The 25,349-nt window shown below is 39.9% G+C and overlaps 1 protein-coding gene across 2 annotated transcripts in view; it reads left to right on the top strand.

The window, feature by feature from the left end:
* The window catches only part of Slc13a1 (solute carrier family 13 member 1), a 75,117-nt gene that overhangs the window by 1,316 nt on the left and 48,452 nt on the right, over positions 1-25,349 (top strand). For both annotated transcript variants that reach the window (XM_021638780.2, XM_060373776.1), the window contains exons 2-3: positions 12,954-13,082; positions 23,834-23,970. In XM_021638780.2, the coding sequence (XP_021494455.1) occupies positions 12,954-13,082; positions 23,834-23,970 (266 nt within the window). The remainder of the gene's footprint in view (positions 1-12,953; positions 13,083-23,833; positions 23,971-25,349) is intronic.

Below are 25,349 nucleotides of genomic sequence, written 5' to 3'. Positions count from 1 at the left end.
TGGAAACCTTTGAAGGAAATTCATATACAGTAACAGAACATGTATATTCAGCCAAGGTCCTGCCTTGTCTACCTGCAGAGGTGCCGGGAGTGCTGTTCCTGCTTCCCAGCTTTGGGCTATCTTCAGGCAGGGGTGATCTTCCTACGCTTGATTCCCACCCATGAGACTAGGCAGCTGGGCAACCCTGGTACACAAACCGGGGAACAGAATTGATTCGCACAGACAGAGCTCTAATTTTGCTCCTCCTTCATATTCGCAGACCTGCTACTCCATCCACTATGCACAATAACCTCTTTACAAACCCCCTAATCTTATGAATTTCCAGATATGTCAAAGCCTTCTCACGGGCACATTTTGATTCATACATGGATGTTCGCCATATTTTAACAGCTCTGCCTGACTCTCGGCATAGGCCCTTACTCATTGCGGAGAACACAGGAAATTAAACTAAAGTCGATTTTAGGCCATGACTACACACCATCTGTGCTAATGTTCTGATGTACAAATGCATCTCACTCCAATTTCCATCCATAATATTAGGGGAATAAATATAAGCTCACTGAGAAAGAAAACAAATACATAAATAAAAAGCACTAATGCACTAATGTGAGTCCATGATTCACTAACTGGAAAGTGTTTTGCTGCTAAGAAATGCACTCAGTGCTTTTTTTTCTTTCTTTCCCAAATATGCAATGGTAAAAGTATGTTTGTCTATACATCAGCCCAAGAACGCTGAATGCAAAGTGAGGGCTCCAGTATCACGTTGTACTTACGTACTTTTATATGTTCTGCTTCTGTTTCATTCTAATTGACACATTTGTTAAAATCCAGTTAATGAGAAAGAAAAATTTCCTAACTCCATAGCAGAATTTCATATTTTGGGGAAATTTTGAGTAGATATTTTATCATTAACCAACTACTAACTAAACTTGAAGGTTGGACAGAAAGGATCATGTTCGGGAGAGGCTTACATCAACAAGGAAACACATCAATTAACATTTTTGTTACTGGAGTGAGGAAACCTGCCCTTGTAAACACACCAAGAAGCTAACAGAAGAACTCAAGCAAAATGAAAGCCAAACTTGTCTTTTAAAAACACAGTGAATCTATGTGACACAGAAGCAATGAACAGGGATCATTGGCTGAGATTTTCATTCTTTTGCTGGTTCCTGATGCTTTTAGAGACTGGCCTTGCCTCCTATCCCAATTCCATCTCCAGCCAAAGACATGTCATCAACAAAGGGATCCTCAGAGAATTTTTAGGCAGGGTTAAGAGGGAAGGGAAAAGGATATCTGTTCAGAGCACTCCTCTCTTCCAGGCATTCTGCCAAATGTTCTGCCCAAATCACAGTATTTAATCTTCGAACAAACCAACAGATGATGACTGACATGCCAGCATTCTCATTTTATATTTGAAGGAATCATGCCCAGAGACACTGAGCACAACAAAGGCCAAGAAACTTGTTTTGACTTGGGTTTTGTCAAAACTCAGAATTCGTATGTTAACAGGTGTTTTAGACTCTTCTCAGTTTTGTGTTCTTAAAGGGTTATTCCCTGTGCATTGTTAATCATTTATTAACAGCTCAGGCAGTCTTCTACATGATAATGCTCCCAACAGCTCAAAGAGCAAAGGAGGCTTAGCCTAATCATTTCTTTAATTAGCATCTTGCTAGAGTTCAGGTAGAAAATGGCATTGATTCCCGACACTGGTGAGAGGTCTTTTGAGAAATGAAGCCATGAACTAGGTGTGTGCCATGTCCTAAAGAACTATAGAGTTCCAGCTATATCACGTGGTCATTCTGACCTTTTCTCTTTCAGTGCTCACTATGAAGAGTGGCACTGGGCTGGTATCTCCATGCCATCTTGTTGACCGAGAACTTGGGCCCAGGTTTTTCAGTGTTTTCATGGGAATGGTATCTTAGAAGGAAAGAGATTGTGCCTTCCTCCTGAAGCTTCTGGGCATAAGGCAAATACAAGACCAGAGTTAATTTTTACTAGTTGGTTATTACTTTTGATCAGTAACTCAGATGTCCATCAAGGGAAGAATGGATACAGAAATTGTGCTAGTTTTACACAATGGAATACTACTCAGCATTTTAAAAACGAGGAAATCATGAAATTTGCAGGCAAATGGTGGGATCTAGAAAAGATCATTCTGAGTGAAGTATCCCAGAAGGAGAAAGACAGACATGATATATACTCACTTATATAGACCTACAAGATATAATAAACATAATGAAGTCTATACACCTAAAGAAGATAAACAAGAAAGAGGACATGGAGTAAGATGATCAATCCTCACTTAGAAAGACAAATGGGATGTGCATTGGATGTATGACAGGAGTCTACCACAGATGGCATCTGAAAGAGTCTACCAAGCAGCGTTTCAAAACAGATACTAAGACTCATAACCAAACCTTTGGCAGAAGGAGAGTTAGTATGACGTGGAAAGGATAGGAGCTCCACAAGGACCAAATATATCTGGGCACAGGGGTCTTTTCTGAGACTGACACTCCACCAAGGACCATTTATGGATATAACCTAGAACCTCTGCTTGGTTGAAGCCTGTGGTAACTCAGTAACCAATTGGTTTCCCATAGTAAGGGGAACAGGGACTATTTCTGACAGGAACTCAATGGCAGGCGCTGTGACCTTCCCACACCCCAAGGGAGGAGCAGTCCTGCTAGGCCACAGAGGAGGACTTTGCAGCCAGTTCTGAAGATACCTGATAAAACAGGGTCAGATGAAAGGGGAGGAGGTCCTCCCCAAGCAGTGGACTTGGAAAGGGGCAGCGAGGAGATGAGGTGAGGGAGGGTGGGATTGGGAGGGAATGAGGGAGTGGGATACAGCTGGGTTACAGAGGTAATAAAATGTAACTAATAATAAAATAAATTAAATTAAATTAAAAAAAGAAAAACTGGTTAAAAGCATAATCTGATTGCTCGTGTTTCCAAAGAACACTTGTCTGGGTCCATTGTCTGGCCAGCAATATTAATAACCAGTGACTATGTGCATCTGTATCGAATCCATGGTGGTAAGAATGTCAGTCCCATGGCATGGCTGTCCATGTTGCTTCTGTAAGTGATGTCACGCCGTCTTATAAATCTGAAGTGTCAGAAATGCTTTCAAATCCTCACCTAAACACAAAGATAAACTTTTTTCTTCTCCAGTTAGTAGTTACTGATCAGTAACAGCTAATTCAACAGCTATTTATTTGAATTAAATAATCACAGTGAATTTTTCTCACTTCAAAGGAGAAATTCTCTAAACATTCCCATGCAGAAAACTGTTAATTCTGGCCTAGCGGTACTCCACAATTTCATTTATATTTTCTGTTTAGCTTTGTTTATTTATGACTATTTCTAGCAGTTTCCTAATTTTAATCTTTTCAGTGTTGCTCAGTTTTATTTTCATTTTTACTTTTTACAGTGTTTTAGCTTTTGTTAGTATTACTGTCTATGAAACAAAACCAAAAAAGATTAAAAAGAAGACCAGCCAAGGACAGAGCTCAAATAGTGCAGGGCTTGTTTATCATCCATGAAATCCTGAGTTCAACACACAGCAGTGTATAAACAAAGTGTGTTAGTCCATGCCTGTAATCCCAGCACTTCAGAAATGGAGGTAGAAGGACTGGAGAGCAAGGTCATAGCCAGCCTGGACTCCACTAGACACTGTCTCTATAAAAAGTAAATAAATAAACAAGCCTAGGCTGTTAGAGAAGCTGTAGGAAAAACCTGAGCAATCGTATATTATCCTGTTGGGTGTATTTCTCCCAAGCGTGCCTCACTTCCTCTATCTGATGCACTTGCTAAGAGTTAGGGAAACAATCCTACGCATCCTGAGAAACATTTACTAGTTGATGGATTGTAAAATCCTGACTGCATTTCAGTTTTCTCTTCAGTACTTCTGGCTTTTTTTTTTTTTTTAGAAATATTTTACAGCAAAATAGACTACAAGGGAGAAGAGAGTGGGAGGGTCAGGATACAAGTACAAGCCTGTGTGTCCTCTCAAATGCTTTCCCCTCTATCACCCTCCTTCCACTGAGTATGTTGTCTTTCCATCTAAATTTTCACCTCTCCACCCATCTTCTTCCCATCCTCCATTCTTACTGTCGTTTCCTTGAAATGACAATCTTCAATTCTGTTTTTCATACATCATCTTTTCATATCCCTTTTCCAAAACAAAATAAAACAAAACAAAACAAAACCAAAAAAAAAAAAAAAAAAAAAACCCTCAAGAGTACTGATTTCAAAATACCAGCTTGATCCAGTTATGATCACCATTCAAACATCTTTTACATTGATGGGAAATTTCAACTTTGACGTTCGTCCTAATAAGCGCCCATATCTATCTTTCGCTCTAACTAGGTGTAGTCGCTAGAGCACCACTAACTACTCCCGAGACCCTCTCTGTGCCCATGCCGTAGTCTCTTCCTGGAATGCCCTCCCCTTTTTTCCTGCCCTCCTTGAAAACCGAGCTGAAAACTGACAGACTCATTATGGCTGTTCTCATTTCATCATAGCTAGGTTGGCCCCATTGCAGTGTGTATCCCATGTGGCGGTTATCTCTGCCTTCCTCCACAGACTGCAAATGCCTTAAGAGATTCATGCACGTTGTTAACCTGTGCCCTCCAGCCTCAGATACAGGGCTTGTCAAACAGATAGCAGATGGCTATGTTCAGTGAGCAAATAGATTTTTCTCATGTGGCAGGATAATATGAAATTCCATGAGCTATAAGGTGAAAGAAGTTTATTGGACGAGAGGGCTTCTATTATAGAGAAAGGAGTATCAGAGAGATAGAGCAAGAGCATGGGGAGAGCAGGAAGGTGCCTGACCCGCAAACTCCATTTCCCTTCTGGGATAGGAATTTTTACCTTGCTTGGTAAACATGACAAACGTGACCACTCATAACCACGAGCCTCACAGTAATTATTAGAAACAGTCAATATCTTCATTCTGCAGTTGAACAAACTCGGGATAAAAAAGATTAAAACACAGACTGACTTCCAAACTCAAAGAGGACAGTGCTCTTTTGTATTGGTATTTATTTTTAATTTTTAAGTTAGCATACAAGATATTAGAAATTCCCAGCACTAAAACCAAAACAAACAAACAAAAACAAAAACAAAAAACAGTGCTTTTGGTATTGTTTTTTTTTAAAATTAGCATACAAGGCATGAGAAACACTATGGCATTTCTTTCTACTAAAACACACGCTGTTAAGAAATGCCATTATTTATGAATATTGTTTCTATCACATCTCCAAAAGGTATTCTCACTTTGACTTAGGCCATTGTCTCCACATTTAAAATCACACAAGTGCTCACTGAGATACAGATTCTCCAGGTGTCAACTACACCAATTGGCTCTCTCCATTGTCCATTTAGTAGTCTAAAATCTAACCAGAGATGCAAAACACCAACACTTGCTTATTGCCTGTTAACCAATCTTCCATCAAAATCTTTTAAAAACATATCAGAATTATCTAGGTAATGGGAGACAGGTGTTGGGACATGGGTTGAGTGTGACCTTCTGGGGCTCAGAGGTTGGAAGCTTAGCCCCAATGTGGTGACATTAAGATGTAATGACACTTTGGGGGAGACTAGAAGTTGGCAATTACAATGGTAGAGCCTTCTGAAGGGACTATTGATAGTTCCTGTGAAGTCCCTATTAGTTCCCATGAGAGTGAGTAGTAGAAAAAGAGCAAGGCTGGGCCCTCCCTAGTCTCTGCTTTCTTATTTGGCCATAGTATCTACCTTTAAATGTTACTTTTTTTTTCTATTGTGATACCAACCATAACAAGATGCTCACAAGAGCCAAAACACAGCCACCCACTCTTGGGCATTTCCATTCTAAAAATGGAAAACAAAACACACAGGCTGTAGGCCAGTGGGAGGAATACAAGAAGGCCTAGCATGGAACTGTGATTCTAATTTTTATTTTTCAAGTAAAGATCAAGTTTATTAAGGCAAGTTTGATAAAAATAAAGTGATTTACCATATACACCAGAAACCTTATTGAAAAACCATAAAAATTAAAAGAATAATAAGAAACAATTTGGAGACACATCAATAGGGAAAGGGTTTGGGATTGTTTTGCATTGTTTTATCAACAATAATACTGTACAGATTATACAAATAATAAATATAGTATAATATAAAAAATTAGTATAACAATATTTTTGGAAAAAAGAAATTGCTAATAAAATTTAAATGGGCTCTCCCACCAAGAAATTTTGCTACTTGTTTTCTGTTCTAGGATTGAAAATCTTTTTCCTATAACCATATGGAGCTGAGTTACAAAGAAGTTTGCAGCCATGTAGTATTGGAAAATTAAGGAGCATTAGAAAGCTGTACACACAAATGCTAATATGTTCTTCAACAAGGAAAATTTGATCCACTTAAAATGAAGTTGAGTAGTTATACATATATTACATAAATGCACCTGCAACATAAAGTACTGAGTGAAAAATTCACAAAATGACATATAAGAAAAACATTACTAAATTTTAAAAGTGGGGAGATGGCTCAGTGGCTGCAACATTTACTGCACAAGCATGTGCATCTGACTTTGGGTCCCTGGCACTCGAGTAAAAGCGCGGGAGGGCGTGTATTTGTAACCCCTGTGCTGGGAGGTGGTGAGAGGAGGATGCCAGGGATCACTGGCCAGTCAGGCTAGCCCAAATGTTGAGCTCTGGGTTCACTAAGAGCCTCTCAAAGAAGAGAGAAGAGAAGTGGTTGAGAAAGACGTTCATTTTGACTTCCATACATGCCTGCACAGGCAAATGCAGACACCACACACACACACTCACAAGAAAAAAACATGGTTATTAAAATATTAATGGCCTCTATACAGCAAACAACAATAACAACAGCAAGAAACAAACAGGTGGAAAGAGACAAGCCATATGCTAGACAGAGGCAGATATGGGGGTGAGTGAGTACAGGAAAGAACATGAAGGAGTGGCTCTGGCTAGTTTTTCACAAAAACATCTTATGTCATTTAAAAAATAAAGTAAATGTGGCCAAACATCCATATTTGTTCAATATTATAAAGTAAACAACTATGTCTGTTTATAATTTTTCTAACTGTGCTAAATATTTTACAATTTAGAAGGCTCCTTTAAAAACAGACTGCATTCCCACCGGCAATAGAGGAGGGTTCCCCTTTCTCCACATCCTCTCCAGCATGCATTGTCACTTGAGTTTTTTATCTTAGTATACAAAAATTGTGGTACATTTACACAATGGGATACTACTCAGCAATTAAAAACAAAATCATGAAATTTGCAGGCAAATGGTAGGAACTAGAAACGATCATCCTGAGTGAGGTATCCCAGAAGCAAAAAGACATACATGGTACATACTCACTTATAAGTGGATATTAGATATATAATATAGGATAATGATACTAAAATCTGTAAACCTAAAGAAGTTAAACAAGAAGGAGAACCCTGGGTAAGATGCTTAATCCTCATTCAGAAAGGCAAACAGGATGGACATCGGAAGAGGGAGAAAACAGGGAACAGTACAGGAGCCTACCACAGAGGGCCTCTGAAAGACTACCTGGCAGGGTACCAAAGCAGATGCTGAGACTCATAGCCAAACTTTGGGCAGAGTACAGGGAATCTTATTAAGGAAGGGGGAGACGAAAGACCTGAAGAGGACAGGAGCTCCACAAGGAGAACAGCAGAACCAAAACATCTAGGCACAGGGGTCTTTTCTGAGACTGATAGTCCAACCAAGGATCATTAATAGAGATAACCTAGAACCCCTGCACAGATGTAGCCCATGGTAGCTCAGTGTCCAAGTGGGTTCCTAGTAAGGGGAACAGGGATTGTTCCTCTGACAAGAACTCAGTGGTTGGCTCTTTGTTCTTCTTCCCCTGATGGGGGAGCAGCCTTACCAGGCCACAGAGGAAGACAATGCAGCCAGTCCTGATGAGAGCTGATAGACTAGGGTCATATGGAAGAGGAGGAGGCTCTCCCCTATCAGTGGACTGGGGGAGGGGTATGGGAAGAGAAGAGGGAGGGAGGGTAGGATTGGGAGGAGATGAGAGAGGGGGCTACAGCTGGGATACAAAGTGAATAAACTGTAATTAATAAAAAAATTAAGAAATTAAAAAAATAAAACAGACTGCTCCAAAGCTCTAACACCTTGGTGTTTTTAATGTAAAGGGAACACTGTCTTCACATAACATTTCCATCACCTTTGGTGTAAGAAAACCTTCCTGCAGCAGGGAAAGACACTCAAGAGTGGGTCAGGAGGTCAGGTGCTCACAGACAGGCGTCTTAGATCAAGTGACAGTGCATCTTTTTCACTTTGATAATGGAATGGCTGATGATCATATAAGAAACAGCCTCCTCTACCTGAACAAATGTCTTGTTTCCTGAAACAAATGATTTACATATTTAGGATAAAGTAGGGCACCGAGAGACTTTTGCATGTCTCAGTGGCATTTTTAGTCCAGAGGAAGTTAATGAGTATTTTCTGTCTTCCTTTTTCTTCCTCCCCCTTCCTCTTTGCACTCCTTCTCCACCTTCATTTTGATCACTTCACATATGGCATTTTGAAAAAGGCATCATGGATTTTTTTAAAAACATTTTGTAAAGTCTCTGACAGTCATAATTCCAAATAGGTCTTTCCTTCCTATATTTTCTGTCATGATATTTAAACAAGATAAAAATAGCTATCACTCTGGTTTTGTTAGGACCAATTAATGAATGATGAGGTGCACAGCAGGTTTTATATGAAAGAGGTTTATTAGATGGAGATGAAGAAAGAGAGAGAAGGAGAGAGGGAGACATGATAGGGGGAAGAGAGTGGAGCGCCCCAACAGAGAAAGGGGAGAGGGCAAAAGACAAGAGAACAAGAGGGCAACAGAGAGACAAAGTGGGCAGGTTGATTCTTTTAAATAGCAAGGTAACCATACCTGCTTGCTGGGGACACATGATGACATGGTAGGTTGCTAGGCAACCCAGACGCAGGCTGCTAATAAGCTAACATTCCTCCCTTTTTCTATAATTAAAAAATGAGGAACTTGGGCTGCTTCTCATGTAAGACAAGTTAAATATATAAATTTAGGTTTATTGGAAGCAGCTCTTCGTTGCAATGCAAGGGGTTAAGAGAGAGAGAAGAAATAACAGCAACAAAATGGCCAGATTACACGGTCAAGTGGAGGAGGGGAAGCCCCTGACCTGGGAAGTTCAGGGTACAGGGTTGCTAGTAGAGAGTTGCCAGGCATGCAAGGCAGCAAGTAGGGACTGAGGAATGCTGGGAGAGCCTGGAGCTGCTTGTCCTGGTCCTGAAGCACACCAGGTTTCTCTCTCCATTCACAAATTTATAACACTAGGGGTTTTTCTAACTTTGGAACAAATTTTAGATTAAAATACATGCTTGCCTTGATTACAGTTTATTATAATATCACAAGCATTGCAAACTTTTACCAGGCTTTGGAGGATAAGCTTGAGATGGGGAAAAAACATTCCCTCCCTCTCCCTTGACAAGGGTAGCTCTGTTTCTTCCTTCTAGACTTTTAGTTTCCTTCAGGCATGGAAATTTTCTACAAATTATGACAAGTTAAATTACAGAGACAACAGAAATATGGTGAATTACTCATATGCAAAAATTTATGTTCAAACATCATTTTGGGAAACTCCATTAACAAGACATAATTTTGAACTGCACATTGCATGATTTTAGACATTTCAGACTTTCAAAATAGTTTACAAATCCAGGGATTTCACCTGTCAGAAGGAGTTTTCCTGTAATCAAGATTCTGGACCAAGAGGTGAGTATGAGAAGAAAAGACTGAGTGATAGTATATCCCATAGCTTTTTGATCTTTAACCTAAAGAGAAATCACTTGGCACCTTGAAAATGCTGGTCTTGTTTCAGTCTATCCAGAAACAGACCTGGCATCCTACATGTAAGTTCCCAGATGATCCCAGTGTTGCTGGTTTGTGGAGTACACGGCTTATGTGTAGAGAAAGTCAGTGAGCATGTGTGATAACTCAGAGGATAGAGAAACAAGAAGGAAAGTGAGAAGAAGCAGGGAATGGCTTGCTGCTGGACATTCCACTCAAACGCTCACTGAAGCCCGGAAGAGATGAGGATGGGGAGGGCATATGGAGTGCAATGTGGAACCAGAAGGCATCTGTCACCCTAAAGTATAAGTTTCCTAAGAATCTGAAGAATTGTTGCCCTGTACAAAATAATACTGATGTCACCCAGTCTCTCACTTGCTAAGATGAAGACTTGAATTCTACTTTATTTTAATATAAAACCTATGGATTTATAAATCCCAGGTTAAATTTGTACATATACACAAGTTTATACATATATAGAAAAACACAAGCATTGTCAGCAAAGTCTAACAAGCATACAGAATTTGCTTATTAGACCTTCAAGGACTTCAAAATCTTAAGTAAGGTAAAGGCTCAGAATTTGAGCAGAAGTGGATATGAAGAAGCCCTTTGGGAGATCCTGAGGGTTACTGGTTGACAATCTAGCTAAAACTTGTGAATTAGAGTTCCATGCATAGTGAAAAGGAAGGGTCATAGCCAAATGTCAAAATAGTGTAAAAAGACTTGTTTATCTTGAGGTAGTCTTGTTATATAGCTCTTGCTAGGCTTATACATGCTATGTAGACCAGGTTAGTTTTAATCTCCTGGCATCCCTCCTCCTCCTTCCTCAGTCTCCCAAATGCTGGGTATATGCCACCGTATCTGGCTCAAGCATTGTCTTTAAAAGCAGAATTGGTGTCAGAAAATATTGGGGCAAGTCTTATTGGAGAGTATAGGTAATTAAATATTAGATGAGATGCTGAATTATCAAAAATATAAACACAAAAATAAAGCAAAAGAAAGGTGCTGCCTTAGTGAGGTAACAGCCGTGTTAACTACAACCTGACAATCTTCTAGGAGAGACAATCATCCAGCAAGCGAAATTTTGCTTGTTCTGTTGCCAAAGCTTCATCATCATGGCAGGTTAGGGCTGTTGGGGTAAAATTTCAAGCCTATGGCAGAAGTTGGAGGTGGAGTCCAGAACTCATCAGCCTCTTTGGCTCCAACATGTTATCAGGCTGGACTTTAATCTAGCTTTAAGGACAAGAAGGAAGAAGTCAAGATTCATTCTCAGAAAATTATCTGGTCTTGGAACAAGGGTGCCTCTTATGGACTCGGGTGGAGGGAGAGGGGCAGATTTGAGGCATAGTGTGAGAACAATAAACAGTCTCAGGAGACTGGCTGGTCAGAATGAAGGAGCATGATAGTCAAGGAGCCCATGTTGTTTGCGAAGCCTACCATCCTCCAAATATGGCAGAAAACATAAAGTTGTAAGGAAAAGTTTGGGACCATCTATGGGTTACCGTTAAAAGACACAGCCTTCCCTCTACACTGGCATTTTAAATTAAACTAGTGCCAGCAGTTTCTCTCTGGAGCTGTTTAGAAGGCTTCAGTCAAAGTGCTGCTTTATTTTGCTCCTTTGTTGTTTGTCAAGACTACAGAGGCAGACTCTGTAAAAACTGTCAACATCAAAACACCTTTATTCTTTTTCCTTTAAAAATATAACACAATGAAGATATGGCAGAGTCAGGGCTTATTAAGAATCTCTCAGATTCAGTGAGAGAGCAAGGGTGCTAGGGAGCGAATGCCCAGCCCAGGAGATTCAGCCTGATGCCAGTGAATCATAGACAGAAAAGCTGGATATGGTACAGCCTAAAGAAAAGACCTCATCTAAACCCCAGCCACAGTCTCCGTAAATTTCCAAATGCTACCCAGAGTTCTCAGACAGCAAACACCAGGAGAACAAGAAGCAGCAATGCAGTGAATGACAACACCTACTGATTTTTAAATACATTGCAGGCGATTTTATACCAAATTATACAAGTCAGGGATGCTTATAAATTTAACCACTTCCTTTCAGTGCTCTAAAACAGTAGAAACCTACAGTTTTAGACTAAGTGAATCAACAGATTTCATTAAGATTAAGATTCCTCTGTCATGAACTGGATTGCCTGTTCTTTGATCACTTGCCCCTGGCAATGCAGCCTTGCCAGGCCACAGAGGAAGGGGATCCAGGCAGTCCTGATGAGACTTGATAAGCTATGGGCAGATGACAGAGGAATAGAACTCCTCCTTTCAGTGGACTAGGGGAAGGAGATGGGAGAAGAGGAAGAAAGAGTAGGACTGGGAGGAGTTGAGGGAGGGGGCTTCATTTGGGATATATAATGAACAAATTGTGAAAAAAAATTAAAATTAAAAGAACAAGTTTCCTTTGAACCTCTCTGTGTTGTCCACAGTAGCTGGGCAGCCATCCTCAACAAAGCAGGGTGGACACCAGCATCCCCCTGTTGATGTCCACAGTAGCTGGGCAGCCATCCTCAACAAAGCAGGGTGGACACCAGCATCCCCCTATTGATGTGCTTAGAAGCTGAATTCAGACGCTTCTGAGCACGCTCTAAGATACACTACAGGAAATCCTTTCCTCTAGGTTGATTTCCCACTTTTGGTTAGAAAATATGGATGCAGGTCCCACCCAAACAGGCGCAGTTAAAAGATTAAAGGAACACAATTCAGAGAGAGAGGCCCACCATGAAGAAATGTCAACAGCCTGCCTACTGCTGCATTGTAACAATACTCAGAGTGCATTTGAGGCATCAAACGAGAGCAAAGATACATAACTATGTATGCTAATTTGGGCACAGGAAACTGGCTCTAAGAAAATATGAAAGGAAATAGGGGAACTTTTCCAGGTTTTCGTTTTCATGTTTGTTAACTTTTGTTCCAAAACCCCTTAAAAAACAAAACAAAACAAAACAAAAAAACAAAAAAACAAAACTATTTGATGGAAGCTTACAGCTTCCTCACGCTCAGCTCCATCCAGCAAAAGTGGGCATGGTTTGTGAAGTGATTTCCCAGGCTCACTTTTTAACCTTTGCCCTGGCTCTTTGCAGGAAGCAGAATGTGCCTACGTCCTCTTTGTTGTTGCCCTGTTGTGGATCACAGAAGCCTTGCCCCTGTCAATTACAGCTCTACTGCCTGGCTTAATGTTCCCCATGTTTGGGATCATGCCTTCCACGCAGGTAAGTCTTTCAAATGCTGTTTAAACTCGATTACTTACTTTATGTGGTGACATCACTTGAAAAAATTTGCCTTTCAAGGGGGTCGTGATCTTGAGATATGGCTTCTTTGTAAGTGTTCCAAGCTTTCAAGTACTCCTTTCCTGAGATTTCCTGTGTTTATCTACCTTCTGAACAAACAGGTCACAGCTTCTTGAGTCTCGAGAGTCTACAGAGGAAAAGTGTCCATCTTCTCTTGCTGGTATTTCTAGCTGGTGCCTTTCTCCCGACAAAAGGGGCCATTCATTCACACCCTGAGTAATCTTGTACTGTTCCTCAGAATTTGAACTCACAGTGGAAAAAAAAAAAAAAAAAGGAAACACTTTGTGCTTTTAATAAAGAATCCCTGTTTTTTTTTTCTTTTCTAGAAACCTGGTATTTCAAAAGATAAAGCCAAATTAACTTTCATGTGCATTTTTATTTTGTTCTTGCTGAGAGTTTATTCATGCTGAGAGCTATTTTAAGGGTGCCCATCTAAAGAAAATAAATCCAGTTTTCCCATAAATACATACACAAAACACCCTGAAACCAGAACACTTACCTCCACTCAGTCTCCGGGGTAAATAACTGCCTTGAGCAGGAACACTCTTAGGAGAGCCTTCAAGTTCAAGATGACAATGCAGTCTCGTTTCCGCCCGTCTCCTGCTGCGGTCTGGATGCTCACACCTATTTCATGTGGATGGAGATTTTCCTTTCCAACTCGTCCTGGTTAAGTTCTTCCTATGAGAGGAACTGTTCCTACTTCCTTTGCACGTAGTTCTTCCCCGCTTGGGTTCTGTCATACTCAAGATCCTGTCTGCTCCTCTTTTCCTACCATGCAGCCGCTACCATCCCCCTAAATAGCTTCTGTTCTTTCTTTTCCTTTTTCTTTTTTTTTTAATGTTTAACTTATTTTTTAAATTCACTTTCCATCCCGGTCATATTCACCTCCTAGTCGCACACTCCTGCTCTCTTCCCTCTACCCTTTCTCCCCTGCTCTTTAGAAAAGCCCCCTCTCCCCCCTGCAACAACCAATCCCAACACATCAAGTCACATCGAGAGACCGAGCGCACCCTCTTCCAGGGAGGCCTCTTCCAGGGAGGCCTGGCAAGACAGCCCGGGGGAGGGAACTGATTGAAAAGCAGGAAACAGTCCATGTTAGAAATAATAACCCCTGCTCTCCTCACTGGGTATAGGGGAACTAGGACCACTCCACAGTGGTCCTTGGTTGGTGCTTCAGCCCTGGTAAGCCCACCCTGGGCCCAGGTTATTTGACTGTCTTCTTGTGGAGTTCTTGTCCACTTCCCTCCCTCTCCCACAAGGCTCTCTACGCTCAGGCTAACGTTTGGCTGAGTCGAAGCATCTGTTTTGATCTGGTGCTGTAAGACCTGGGGTCTCACAGCTCAGGAGTTCAATCGTGCCCTTCCCAGAAACTCCCCCAGACCAAGACTCGTTGCAAAAGCAAGAGGTTTATTAACCATTGTACAACGGGGTCACCCCTGCCGGTCAGCAAAGAGTGGCACTGGGAGACAAAGGTCTTTAGGTTTTTAAAAGAAAAATTGCGGGAGATTTGAAGTTCTAGTTTTGGCAATTTAGGATTGGATGAGGAAGCTATAAAGTAAGATAATTGGTTAGTCTTAGGTGCTCAAGCTTGGCCAGTCCTGCCAAGTGTGGATGCAGCTGCAATTGAAGGTGGGGGTGGTTAGCTTATCCTTGAAGATTAGGGCTGCGGGCTCTTGGCTGGAGGTCAAAAGCTACTAAGAAGAAGTCTAGGTTTGTTGCTAAGAAACACTATCTCAAGGACAAGGGTCTGGTCCTTCTTTTGGTGAGTGAAGGTCATTGTTTGCTTGCCCTTTTTTTTATATCTGTCCTCACAGATATGGTCACATTCCTTCACTCTTTGGAAAGGTACTAAGAGGCTTTAGCTTAACCTGGACCTAAAACTCAAAACTATAGGCTTTAGAAGACATATAGGTCACAAAGTTAGCCTAACCTTTTCAGTGCTGGGTGGAGCCTCTCAAAGGACAACTTCTGTTCTTTCTAGTTAGGATTATTTTGTAGGAGAGCATGGCAAGGGAAAGCCTCTATTCCTCTTATCTCTAGGCTGAGGTTAAGCTTCGGAGGAATCTGAAACCCCAAGTCTAAGTTTCTTAGGTGGTCTAATGTGGGGAGCGTTGGGGAAGAGCAAGCAGAGACAACAGAGATATTGTAGGAGCTAACAGTGCTTGTACCGCAATGGCTGGCAGTTACTCTAGGAAGCCTTCGTTTCCAAAGGTGACAACATCACCAGCCCTTGGGTCTAAGAGGTGGAAAAGACTTCTTAAGAGGCAACTCTCAACTCTCATCTCAATGACATCCTTTCATATCTTTCTGGTTGTAGGTCTTCAATAACACCCAAGGGGGTTAATTTTTACTTTTAAGAAGTTGATTTAGACCAAGTCTGATGTTCAATTACATTGGTCCATGCAACTTTTACTTCACATCTGTTCAGCAAATAAACATCATAAATGCACATAACATTTCTTGAATTTTAATATTAATGGAATCCCTACTTTCAGACTTTATGATGGCTAGATCTTAACTCTTCTCTTCAAACTTATCACCTCTATTGCTGCCGCCATCCCATCTTCTTTTCTTATGCCAGAACTAACTCCAGTTTGTCAACAGTACTTAAAGTTGAGCCAAGTAATGAATTAGCTATGTTTCCTGTTGGTGTGATAAAATATCCCAGCAAGGGTAAATTCAGGGAGGAATGGTTTACTTAGGCGCACAGTCTGGGTTTATTTTCTGGGGAGATGTTAGCTGCAAGAATTTGAGGCAGCTGGTTACATTGTATCTGCAGGCAGGAAGCAAAGAGCAACAAATGTTCAGCTCAAATCCTCATTTCTTTCAGCCCAGGATGAATGGTTTTGCTCGCCCTGAGGAAGTCTTTCCATCTTAACTAACACAATCTAGACATTCTCATTCAGCTGTGCCTAGAGGCTAACTTAATGTAGAAAAAAAAATTTTTTTTTAATTGGGGTCTCCTCAGGCTTGCATCCCAGATGATTCTAGATCCCCTCAAGTTGCTAAATGTAAGTGTAAAATCTGCTACAAAGTAAGTATAAAGTAAGTGCTAGTTCATGTAACTAGTACATTGACAAAAACTGACTATTTTAAAAATATCTGGAGTGCTGCAAAAGCAAACACGTGCCCCATCTATGATCTAGTCTGATACTTCACTCTCTCCACCCACTAAGCAGAAATGGAGCTTACAGGAAGTCAAAGCCCTCGGGACTTTTAGTGGTGATGTCTGTTCCTCCCTTGTGATTCCTTTTCCACAAAGGATAGATAATTAACCTTTAACCACTAACTATCTGACCAAAGCTAGTATGGACAGAGCTACAGATTTGGTCAGAAAGATATGAGTTATATAGTTGATATTCATATAATCTGTAAGTGAAACATGACACCACGTACGTGAAGGATTTAAAATCAAATCAAATATGTTAAACAATGTCCAAATGATGATACAATACCCACGAGCTTTCAAATCAACAGTTTCGAGAGTGTTACCCTACCATTATATCCCATGTCAGCAGTTTTGAATGTCAAATCTATCATTGAGTAGGTAAGTATCTTTATAGAAGTAGGGAGACCTAAGCATGTCTTTCTTTGGCCTACCATTTTTCTAATCTTATTTACATACTTTAAAGCCAATGCTGAATATCAAACCTTGCTATACATTACTGTAATTGAAAAATACCAACAACTATTGAATTTTTATGGTGTTAAGTTAAATCTAAACTGCTAATTAGTTGAGTGTGATCAATTTGATCGTCTTTAACAGATATTAGTATTACTATGATTGAAAATACATTTATATACAAAATATTTACATTTATATACAAAATATATGAGAAAATCCATGCATATATAGGTGTTATGTTACATATTTACTCAGTCATCAAATAAATATTTACGTGGTTGCACCTGCCAGACATTGGAAGAAAATTATAAATAAAACTTGGGGAAATTTTTATGAAAAAATAGTCAAACTTTCCTATTTATTTTAGGAGAATGGAGAAAATGAACAATACAACTGATAAACAGATGTGTTGAATAGTTTGTTTAAAACATAATTAGTAGGGCTTGGAGAGATGGCTCAGTGTTTAATGTACTTGCTGTGCAAACAGCAGGATATGAGTTTAGATTCCCAGCACCCACACAAAAAGCCAGGTGTGGTAGCATGAGCCTGTTTTGTCGGCTCCAGAGAGGCATGACACAGGGTGTGCATGGCGGGAAGCCAATCTACACGACCGCTGAGCCACAGATTCAGTGGGAGAACTGGTCTCAGAAAATAAGATGGAGAGGGCTAGAGAAAGATACGGATGTCCGGCTCTTGCCTCCACATAGGCATGCTCAGGCATAGGCATCTACACACACATGTGCACACAGCTGCCTACATCATGTACCCCGCCCCCGCATAAAATACATCTAGCTGATGGTGTGGGAAAATGCATACAGTTAATGAAAATCCATAGGGATAACAATTTAGATAGGGTTGCCTACTCTAACAAAAATTCATTATCAGGGAAAAACAACCTATTTACAGGAATAAAGAGTTACTGGAGATGAGGAAGTTAGCTATTTAAGTACTGGGGAATGCCCATTTCTTAAGGGAGAAACACCCAGTACAGAGTCCTCAATCAATACCTACAGTATGACTACAGCCAGAGGAGTAGTGGGAGATCAACTGAAGATGGTGGCAGGGGAGGGCTGTGACAAGGTTTGGGCTCATCAGGGCCAAAGAAGTTCATGGTAAGCATCTACCTACTGAGAAAGTAGAAACTTAACAAGAATCTTGAGCAGAAAAGTAACATGATTAGTCAAACTTTGATTTTCAAAGAATAGTTTGAGTTACTGTATTGAGAAACTAATCAGAAAGGAGACAGGCAAGCTACTGCCATCTAGGTGGAGACCATTCAGAACAGGATTTGACATATATATTGACTATCTGGCTAATAAAGTGAGAAAGAAACAACCAGCTAACTTCCTTTACTTAACAGACATGTCATACAATTGAAAGAAGAGATTCGCAGATACCTCCTAGGTTTTTGGCCTGTCAAGTACGGAATGGAGTTGTGTGTCATGAAAATGGGATCATTAGAAGCAGATTGGCTGTGGAGAAGGGCTTACGCATGGGGTTCAGTGCCGGATGTGAACATCGGCAATGCTTGTCGGGTATCTAGGTGAAGATGTTGAGTGAGATATTGAGGAGAGAGTATGATTCTGGGCATCACTTAGCAGAAGTTTCGAGTTCACGACAGATGGGCTCGTCAGGAATTATTAGATCGGACAGTCATCAACATACAGATTTTTAAAAGTTTATTACTTTAGATCATTTACGAAAGTAAGCGAAGACGTAAAATTGAAACGGAGGCTAGGGCATGACTCAGTGGATAAGAGCACTAGCTGTTCTTCCTGAAGACCCAGGGTCAAATCCCAGCACCCACAGGGTAGCTCACAGCTGCCTGTGCCTCCAGTTCCACGGCTTCTGACCTCCTCACACAGACATACATGCAGGCAAAACACCAATGAACATAAGGAATAAAAACTTTTAAAAAATGGAAAAGAAAGAAAGAAAAGCAAATTAGAGTGTTGGAAGCTACAAGTCCTACAGCTTGTTTCGTTTGGATTCTAGGGTTTGACACTTTTGGGTTTTGTTTGTTTGTTTGTTTGTTTGCTGCATTACTTGGGAAAGGCTTTTCCTATTCATCTTAGAAGGACCTTGAATTCACAAGGTGGCTTAGGCTGGCCTAAAAATTGCCTTCAGAGTTCTTAGCTTATAGGCTTAAATTAAAGCAAAAACAAAGAAACAAACAAACAACAACAACAAAAACCAAACCAAAAATAAAAACTAGAAACTCTAAAAACAGGTTAATAAAAAGAGAAAGTGCTAGGCAAGGAGATCGGGAGAAAAGGTTACTGACATAAAAGGAAAGCCAGAAAGATGTAAAACCCTAAAATCCAAATGAATCAAATGCTTTAAGGATGAAGGAATTACAAGGATGTCAAATTTGCTGTTAAGTGAGCTAATATGAAGACCAGAAATTTGATCATTGTGTTTAACAAAACAACTTAAATTAATATTTTTGAAGGAACTGTATTATCATATTAATTTTAAGCACCCAGGCACATTTTAAAGAGGCATTCTTATTTAGCTCACAGACAATGTGATGAACCACTTTTTATGACTTTTTATTGATTTGTGCAAAGGTTGCTCAGCTGACGCATTATATAGCTCAATGGGAACCCAGGTGTGCTGATTGAAAAATTCCATATTTTTAGACGAAATCCATCTTGGGGACAGGAATGTAACTATCTTGAGCCTGTAAATAGACGTTAAAACTCGTGAATTTTACTTGACATCCATTTTTTCTCTTAAAGTAGTTATATTTATCAGTGTCATTTCTAAATCACTAGTCCTCTGGTTGTTTTGTTTGTTTGTTTTACAACCTCATATATCCCATGCTGGCCTCAAGCTTTGCATGTAACCAAGGATGACCTGAGCCTTTCTCTTATCTTCCTGCTTTCTCTTGTCTACCTTCTGAGCACTATAGCCATACACCAGGCTCTGGTTCATCTGCTGCTGCTGAACCAGATTCCGCATGCCCTGCTAGGCAAGCACTCTACCAGCTGGACCACCTCCCTAGCCCCCAAAAGAATGCTCTGCTATCATCTCCTGGGCAGTTAGGCTATACACAGTGTTCTTACTCGTAAGAATCCAGCTGATTCTTATGAAAAACTGAAGAGCATAGAATCCACAACAGCAAACAGAGATGGACCACCTTCTTTAAGTTTAACCTCTAAATTTGTTTACAAAGCAGACCACTCTTTACTGGTAAAGAATTGTAATCTATAGACCTGAGGGCGAATCCATTTTGGTACCTAATTTTCTTTTTTTTTTTTTATTAATTTCTTTTTTTTTTCTCATTTCTTTTTTTTTTTTATTTTTTTTATCAGTTACATTTTATTAACTCTGTATCCCAGCCGTGTCCCGATCCCTCATTCCCTCCCAGTCCCTCCCTCCCTCCCTCCCTCATCTCCACCGTGCCCCTTTCCAAGTCCACTAATGGGGGGGACCTCCTCCCCATTCATCTGATCCTGTTTTATCAGGTATCTTCAGGACTGGCTGCAAAGTCCTCCTCTGTGGCCTAAGGGACTATTTCTAACAGGAACTCGATGACTGGCTCTTTGGTCTCCCCACCCCCGAAGGGAGGAGCAGTCCTGTTGGTACCTAATTTTCAAAGTGAAGTTTTATTGCCACACAGCATTGGCTGTTTACTGACAAAGTTGAATAATTGTTATAGAGACCATAAAGTCAAAAATTTAAAATATTTCTTATCTACCCTTTTAAAAGTATGATAATCCCTCAATGAAATAGGTTAAAGAGTATCTGACAGCACATGGTGGCACACGCCTTTAATTCCAGCTCCAGAGGTAGAGACAGCTGGATCTCTGTGAGTTTGCGGACAAACTAGTCTATAGACTAGCGAGAGCCAAGATGGCCAGGATTACATAGAGACCTTTCTCAGCGTCCCCACCTGCACCCATAAAAGAACATCTCATGGTTCTGACTGATTCTTGTGTTTAAGGCATATAATAGAGAGAGAGAGAGAGAGAGAGAGAGAGAGAGAGAGAGAGAGATGGGGAACAACAATGCCGTGCTATAACACTCAATGAATCATTTCCATAACCAAAACTCAAAAAGAATTAAAAGCATCTTTCAAAATTTTGAGTATTAGGTCTTACAAAACAGCTTCCCACATTTCCCAGGAAAAAAGTGGTCAGTTACTCTTTGAGGGTTAACTATGCCTTGAAGAAGTATCTCCCAAATACCCGTGATACTGCCTTGCCTTCTCTGCTAGCTTGCTTCTTTTTGTTTGTCAGAACATGGAGAAATACCATGACGTCTGGCTGAGGGTCCCAAAGAAGGAATCTTTGGAGAATTAACATTTATTTTAATCCATGAAGGATGATTAGGAGTTTGTAGGAAATGCAAGAAGCCTATTCCAACCTACATTGGAAGCAAATATCTAATTATTTTTTGTGTTTGGGAAGTCTATACATGGAAAGCAGTTGGGTGAGGTGCTAAAAGATTGAGCTGGGAGATGAATGGGCCTGGATTCTGACAGGTTATGTATAGCAAATGGAGACTATAGGATTTGGCCTCAAGTACCACCACACCATTAACCGATAGAGCACAAAAAAGGTGACTAGATTCACACTTTGGAAAAGTGACTAACAGTGGTATAGGGTGGGTTAGAAAAAGAATGGTGGGACCTTAATTAAGTAATCACGTGTCAATAGAGAAGATTCAACGCAATTAAAAACACAGAAGACTGCAAAAGGAAGACGTACACATATTGGAGACGAAAAGGGAAGCTCAGACCAATCTGAAATTTGACATAAGCAAGAGAATAGACGGAGCTTCAGGAGGAAGAACGTGTTTGAACGCTATTTAGCTGAGAAGCTGGAAGCTCTTCGAATCGCTGAGCTCTTAGATGTTTGTGGGAAAGGGAAACGTCCTCTGGGTTCACATTCTGGAGCTGGGACTTCTGTGTCAGGATACAAAGAGCATGGCATACCCACTACTCATTCAGCAGGAATGTGGTTTATCTTGTTAGATAGTATGATGTTAGTCATACAGAGACAGGAATTACACCTCGAGGATCTGCTCCTGGATGTATCAAACAAGAAAGAACGTTCGTGGGACCTTCCAGAGTTTGGACAACTGTGAGAACAGATTTCAAAGATTTCAAAGTAGGCCAAGAACAATTCCTCAGAGAGCAAAGGGCAACATAATGAGTGGGGAGACGTTGCTTACAGAAATAGACACACTAGAAAACCAAAAGAGTTATGTCAACTAACGGCACAGAGTTGGGAGCTGGAAAGCTTTGGGCAGAATGGACACATTCGGAAGATGGGAGGTCAGAAATCATAGTTTCTTTTATTTCCCTTTAATTTATTCAGTATTACTTAAGGGGTTTCTACTTTGTGGCAAGACATATGATGATCTAAAAAATATCAAGTTTCTGAAGCCATAGCACATGTGGCATCTGGGGCTAAGACAGGAAACATGGAGTTAAGTAAGCAGGTGCATGGTATGCTAACAAGAAGAAGCAGGTCAGGTCAGAGAAACAGCGGGACCTGCTTAGGATTCGCAGATGTTTCATCACTGAAGAAGTTGAGAGAGGGAAGACCCCGTCAGACATCTCTTTTCTTTTGCCTCAGTCGAGAGCATCTCCAGCTCCTCAAATGGCTGTCATTCTTCTCTTCCAGTTCCTGAACATATGTAATCAGTTGCTGTGAACTCCATTGTGCTTTGGAATGTTTGCATTTAAACCTCTATTCTAATAGCTCCCGGTACCCACCCTCTAACCGCTCCTCTTTCCATGCTTCTTTTAATTTTCTGACCACTATTCTCCAGGCTCCTATGAAAGCTTCTGTCTTAGTTTCTTCCTATGAGAACTCACAAATGTGGTCTTTCTGCTCCTGACTTTTTTTTTTTTTTTTTCTGCTCCTGACTTTATCCATTTACTTCATGTGTACTTCCAGGACACTCATGTCAGACAGTGACCTTACATCCTCTGCTCCTCTAACACGTTAGGATATTTGACAGGTACATTTTCAAGGTTAGAGTAACAAATTGAACAAAATTATTAGTTCTGAAATATAAGGAAATAATATACACTAAAATACATTTAAATATCAATATTTTACAAAACATTAAAGAAGTATTTGTCTGTTTTTAATTTAGGGCTAGTATCAACTTCCATATTTTACTGGAATCAGGTCAGCCATGTTACAAGTGATGATATGATTTAAAATTCCAAAAACATTATCAGAATTCATTTTGCATTCTCTTTATTTTATGGCTTTTGAATTGTTTTGCTCTATTCCTCCTCTTCCATATTACCAGGTTTTTGAAAGGATATTTTTCTCACAATCCCTTCCTTTCAGCAAAGCTTCGAGATTTAATTTTATAAAGCATTTCCTAACATCAGTTCTAAATACCACTTGCATGAGGGGCTTTCTCTAACAAATCACAGGTGAATTTATTGAAATTAAAGACAGTCTGAAAATAGGAAAAATGCTAGGCCACCTTTTGAAAAAATATAAGATAAATTATCATTTAAAGGTTTTGTGAAGGGGTGTGGGTGGATGTGGGTGGGTGTGTTCTTTTGTGGGGGGAGAATCCAGTATTTTAAGAGTTGAGATTCTAACTTAATTGAACACACAGTTTTCTCAGAGTGGGCAGATTTCTATTTAACATGATGGGGAATTCTTTGGAATTATTGTAGAAGTTGCTCAAAGAGCCTGGACACTGTTCATCTCTGAGTGATGTTAAGTAAAAGTAGTTTAAAATGGCAATCTTTAGGTAAGGACATTTGTTGTTATAATAAATTATTCTGAAGATGAAATCATTCAAGTATGAATGAGGAGTATAGTTATTGGAAAGCAGGTGGTGAGAAACATGTGAATTCAGGTCAGTGAGGATGAAGAGTTGAAAGGGTAAAATTATAGATAATATTTACATTTGTATTCAAACATTTGCATGTTTACACATCCTTTGATAACAGAAAGTTACAAAGTTGAAGTTCACAGTTAAGAGTAGTAGCCTAAGAGTATCTTCGCCGTACATCATTCCCCCGACCAAGATAACATAATTGTGGGTTTAATTGCAATTTCAGGTGGCTTCTGCTTATTTCAAAGATTTTCACCTTCTGCTAATTGGAGTCATTTGTTTAGCAACATCAATAGAAAAATGGAATTTGCACAAAAGGATTGCTCTGAGGATGGTGATGATGGTGGGTGTGAATCCAGCCTGGTGAGTACAGGGTTTGCTGCATCCAGATTATATCCTAGGCATACTGTCATGTACAGAGCAAATTCCAAATGAGTAATGCAGGAAACGGCTTGGGCAGCAGGGTAACTATGAAAACACTAAGGTGAGGTGAAGTGTGCTCGAGGGGTTGGAAGGGAAACAACAGCAAGTGTCCTTCCACTGCAGGTCAACTTTCAGGGAAATTGGAACAAACTCACACAACACTCTCACCTGTAATGCACCATTGGAGTCAAAGAGGGGAGGAGCCTTGAACCTCAGCAAAGGAGATTGACAGACTTCAGAGTAGATTTCAATCCCGTTTTGTTTATTTGGCTGATTACATATCCAAAACTCATTCAAGAGCATCCTTTATCAACAGGAAGAGTGCTATGAACCAAAGACAAAGGCAGTACTGACAAAAAAAAAACAAAAAATCTGTGCAGAAAAATTTCAAGATGAGCACATTTTTCTTTTTTAAATCAAGCATTGCAAAGTGAAACAATCAATTGAGTTTTCTTCTTTATGTGAAATTACTCATTTGACTGATTTCCCTTCACTGAGGTGCATGGTTTTTCTTCATTAAATTAATTGGCTATTAGGGTTCTACTCCACCTCTTGTTATAAACATGAACATCAGCTAAGGAACATTTCCAGTGTCATAATCATTTGCATAATGTTTTGCTTTAAAGCCTTAGGTGGTTTTCCTCCTTCTTATCATTCTTTGGAAAGTAAGAAAAAAAATTGACTTATATTGCATAATTTCTTCAAGGGCATAGCAGACTCTGTGTTTACCACTGTGGAGTAAATTTCATTGCTAAAACACCAATACATGTGTGTATGTTTATGAACATATATCTGTGTATGTATGACATATATGAGACAAATTATATTACTTAGAAAATTTATTACACACATACATTTCTTTATAATATATTTATTATGAAAATACAGTGAAATAGTGTCTTTTCCTCTTGGGTACCATAGAAATCTTTTCCTTGACCACCTGGTAACTGCTCCAGGAGAGAAAAAACTGCACAGTAAGGCAAGGCTTCTGTCCATTACACCATTCTCTGGTTCTTTGGTTTAAGGCATTTCTACCAGTAGAAGAAGCTTTACATTATACAGATACTACATGTAAAAAGTTTTTATTTTTTAAATTAGGAATTATTTTTGTTAGAACATATTTCTGTGATGTTGTATGTTGTTTCTCACATAGAAAGCATTCAGTATACTCAATTCTGAAACATGGTATGGAATTGTTTTTAAAAGGTTTTATAATTGGCACTTCATAGAAATATCTGCATCTGAATTATTTTTGGAATCTCCTATCAGATTAACCTTACTCTTAAGTGTTGTTTTGAAAGTTTATAGAAATGGTTTAA

This window comes from Meriones unguiculatus, chromosome 21, assembly GCF_030254825.1.
Source record: "Meriones unguiculatus strain TT.TT164.6M chromosome 21, Bangor_MerUng_6.1, whole genome shotgun sequence".
NCBI classification, from domain to species: Eukaryota; Metazoa; Chordata; class Mammalia; order Rodentia; family Muridae; genus Meriones; species Meriones unguiculatus.
The sequence above is the reverse complement of the archived record's forward strand: the minus strand, read 5'-3'. Positions and strand labels throughout refer to the sequence as shown.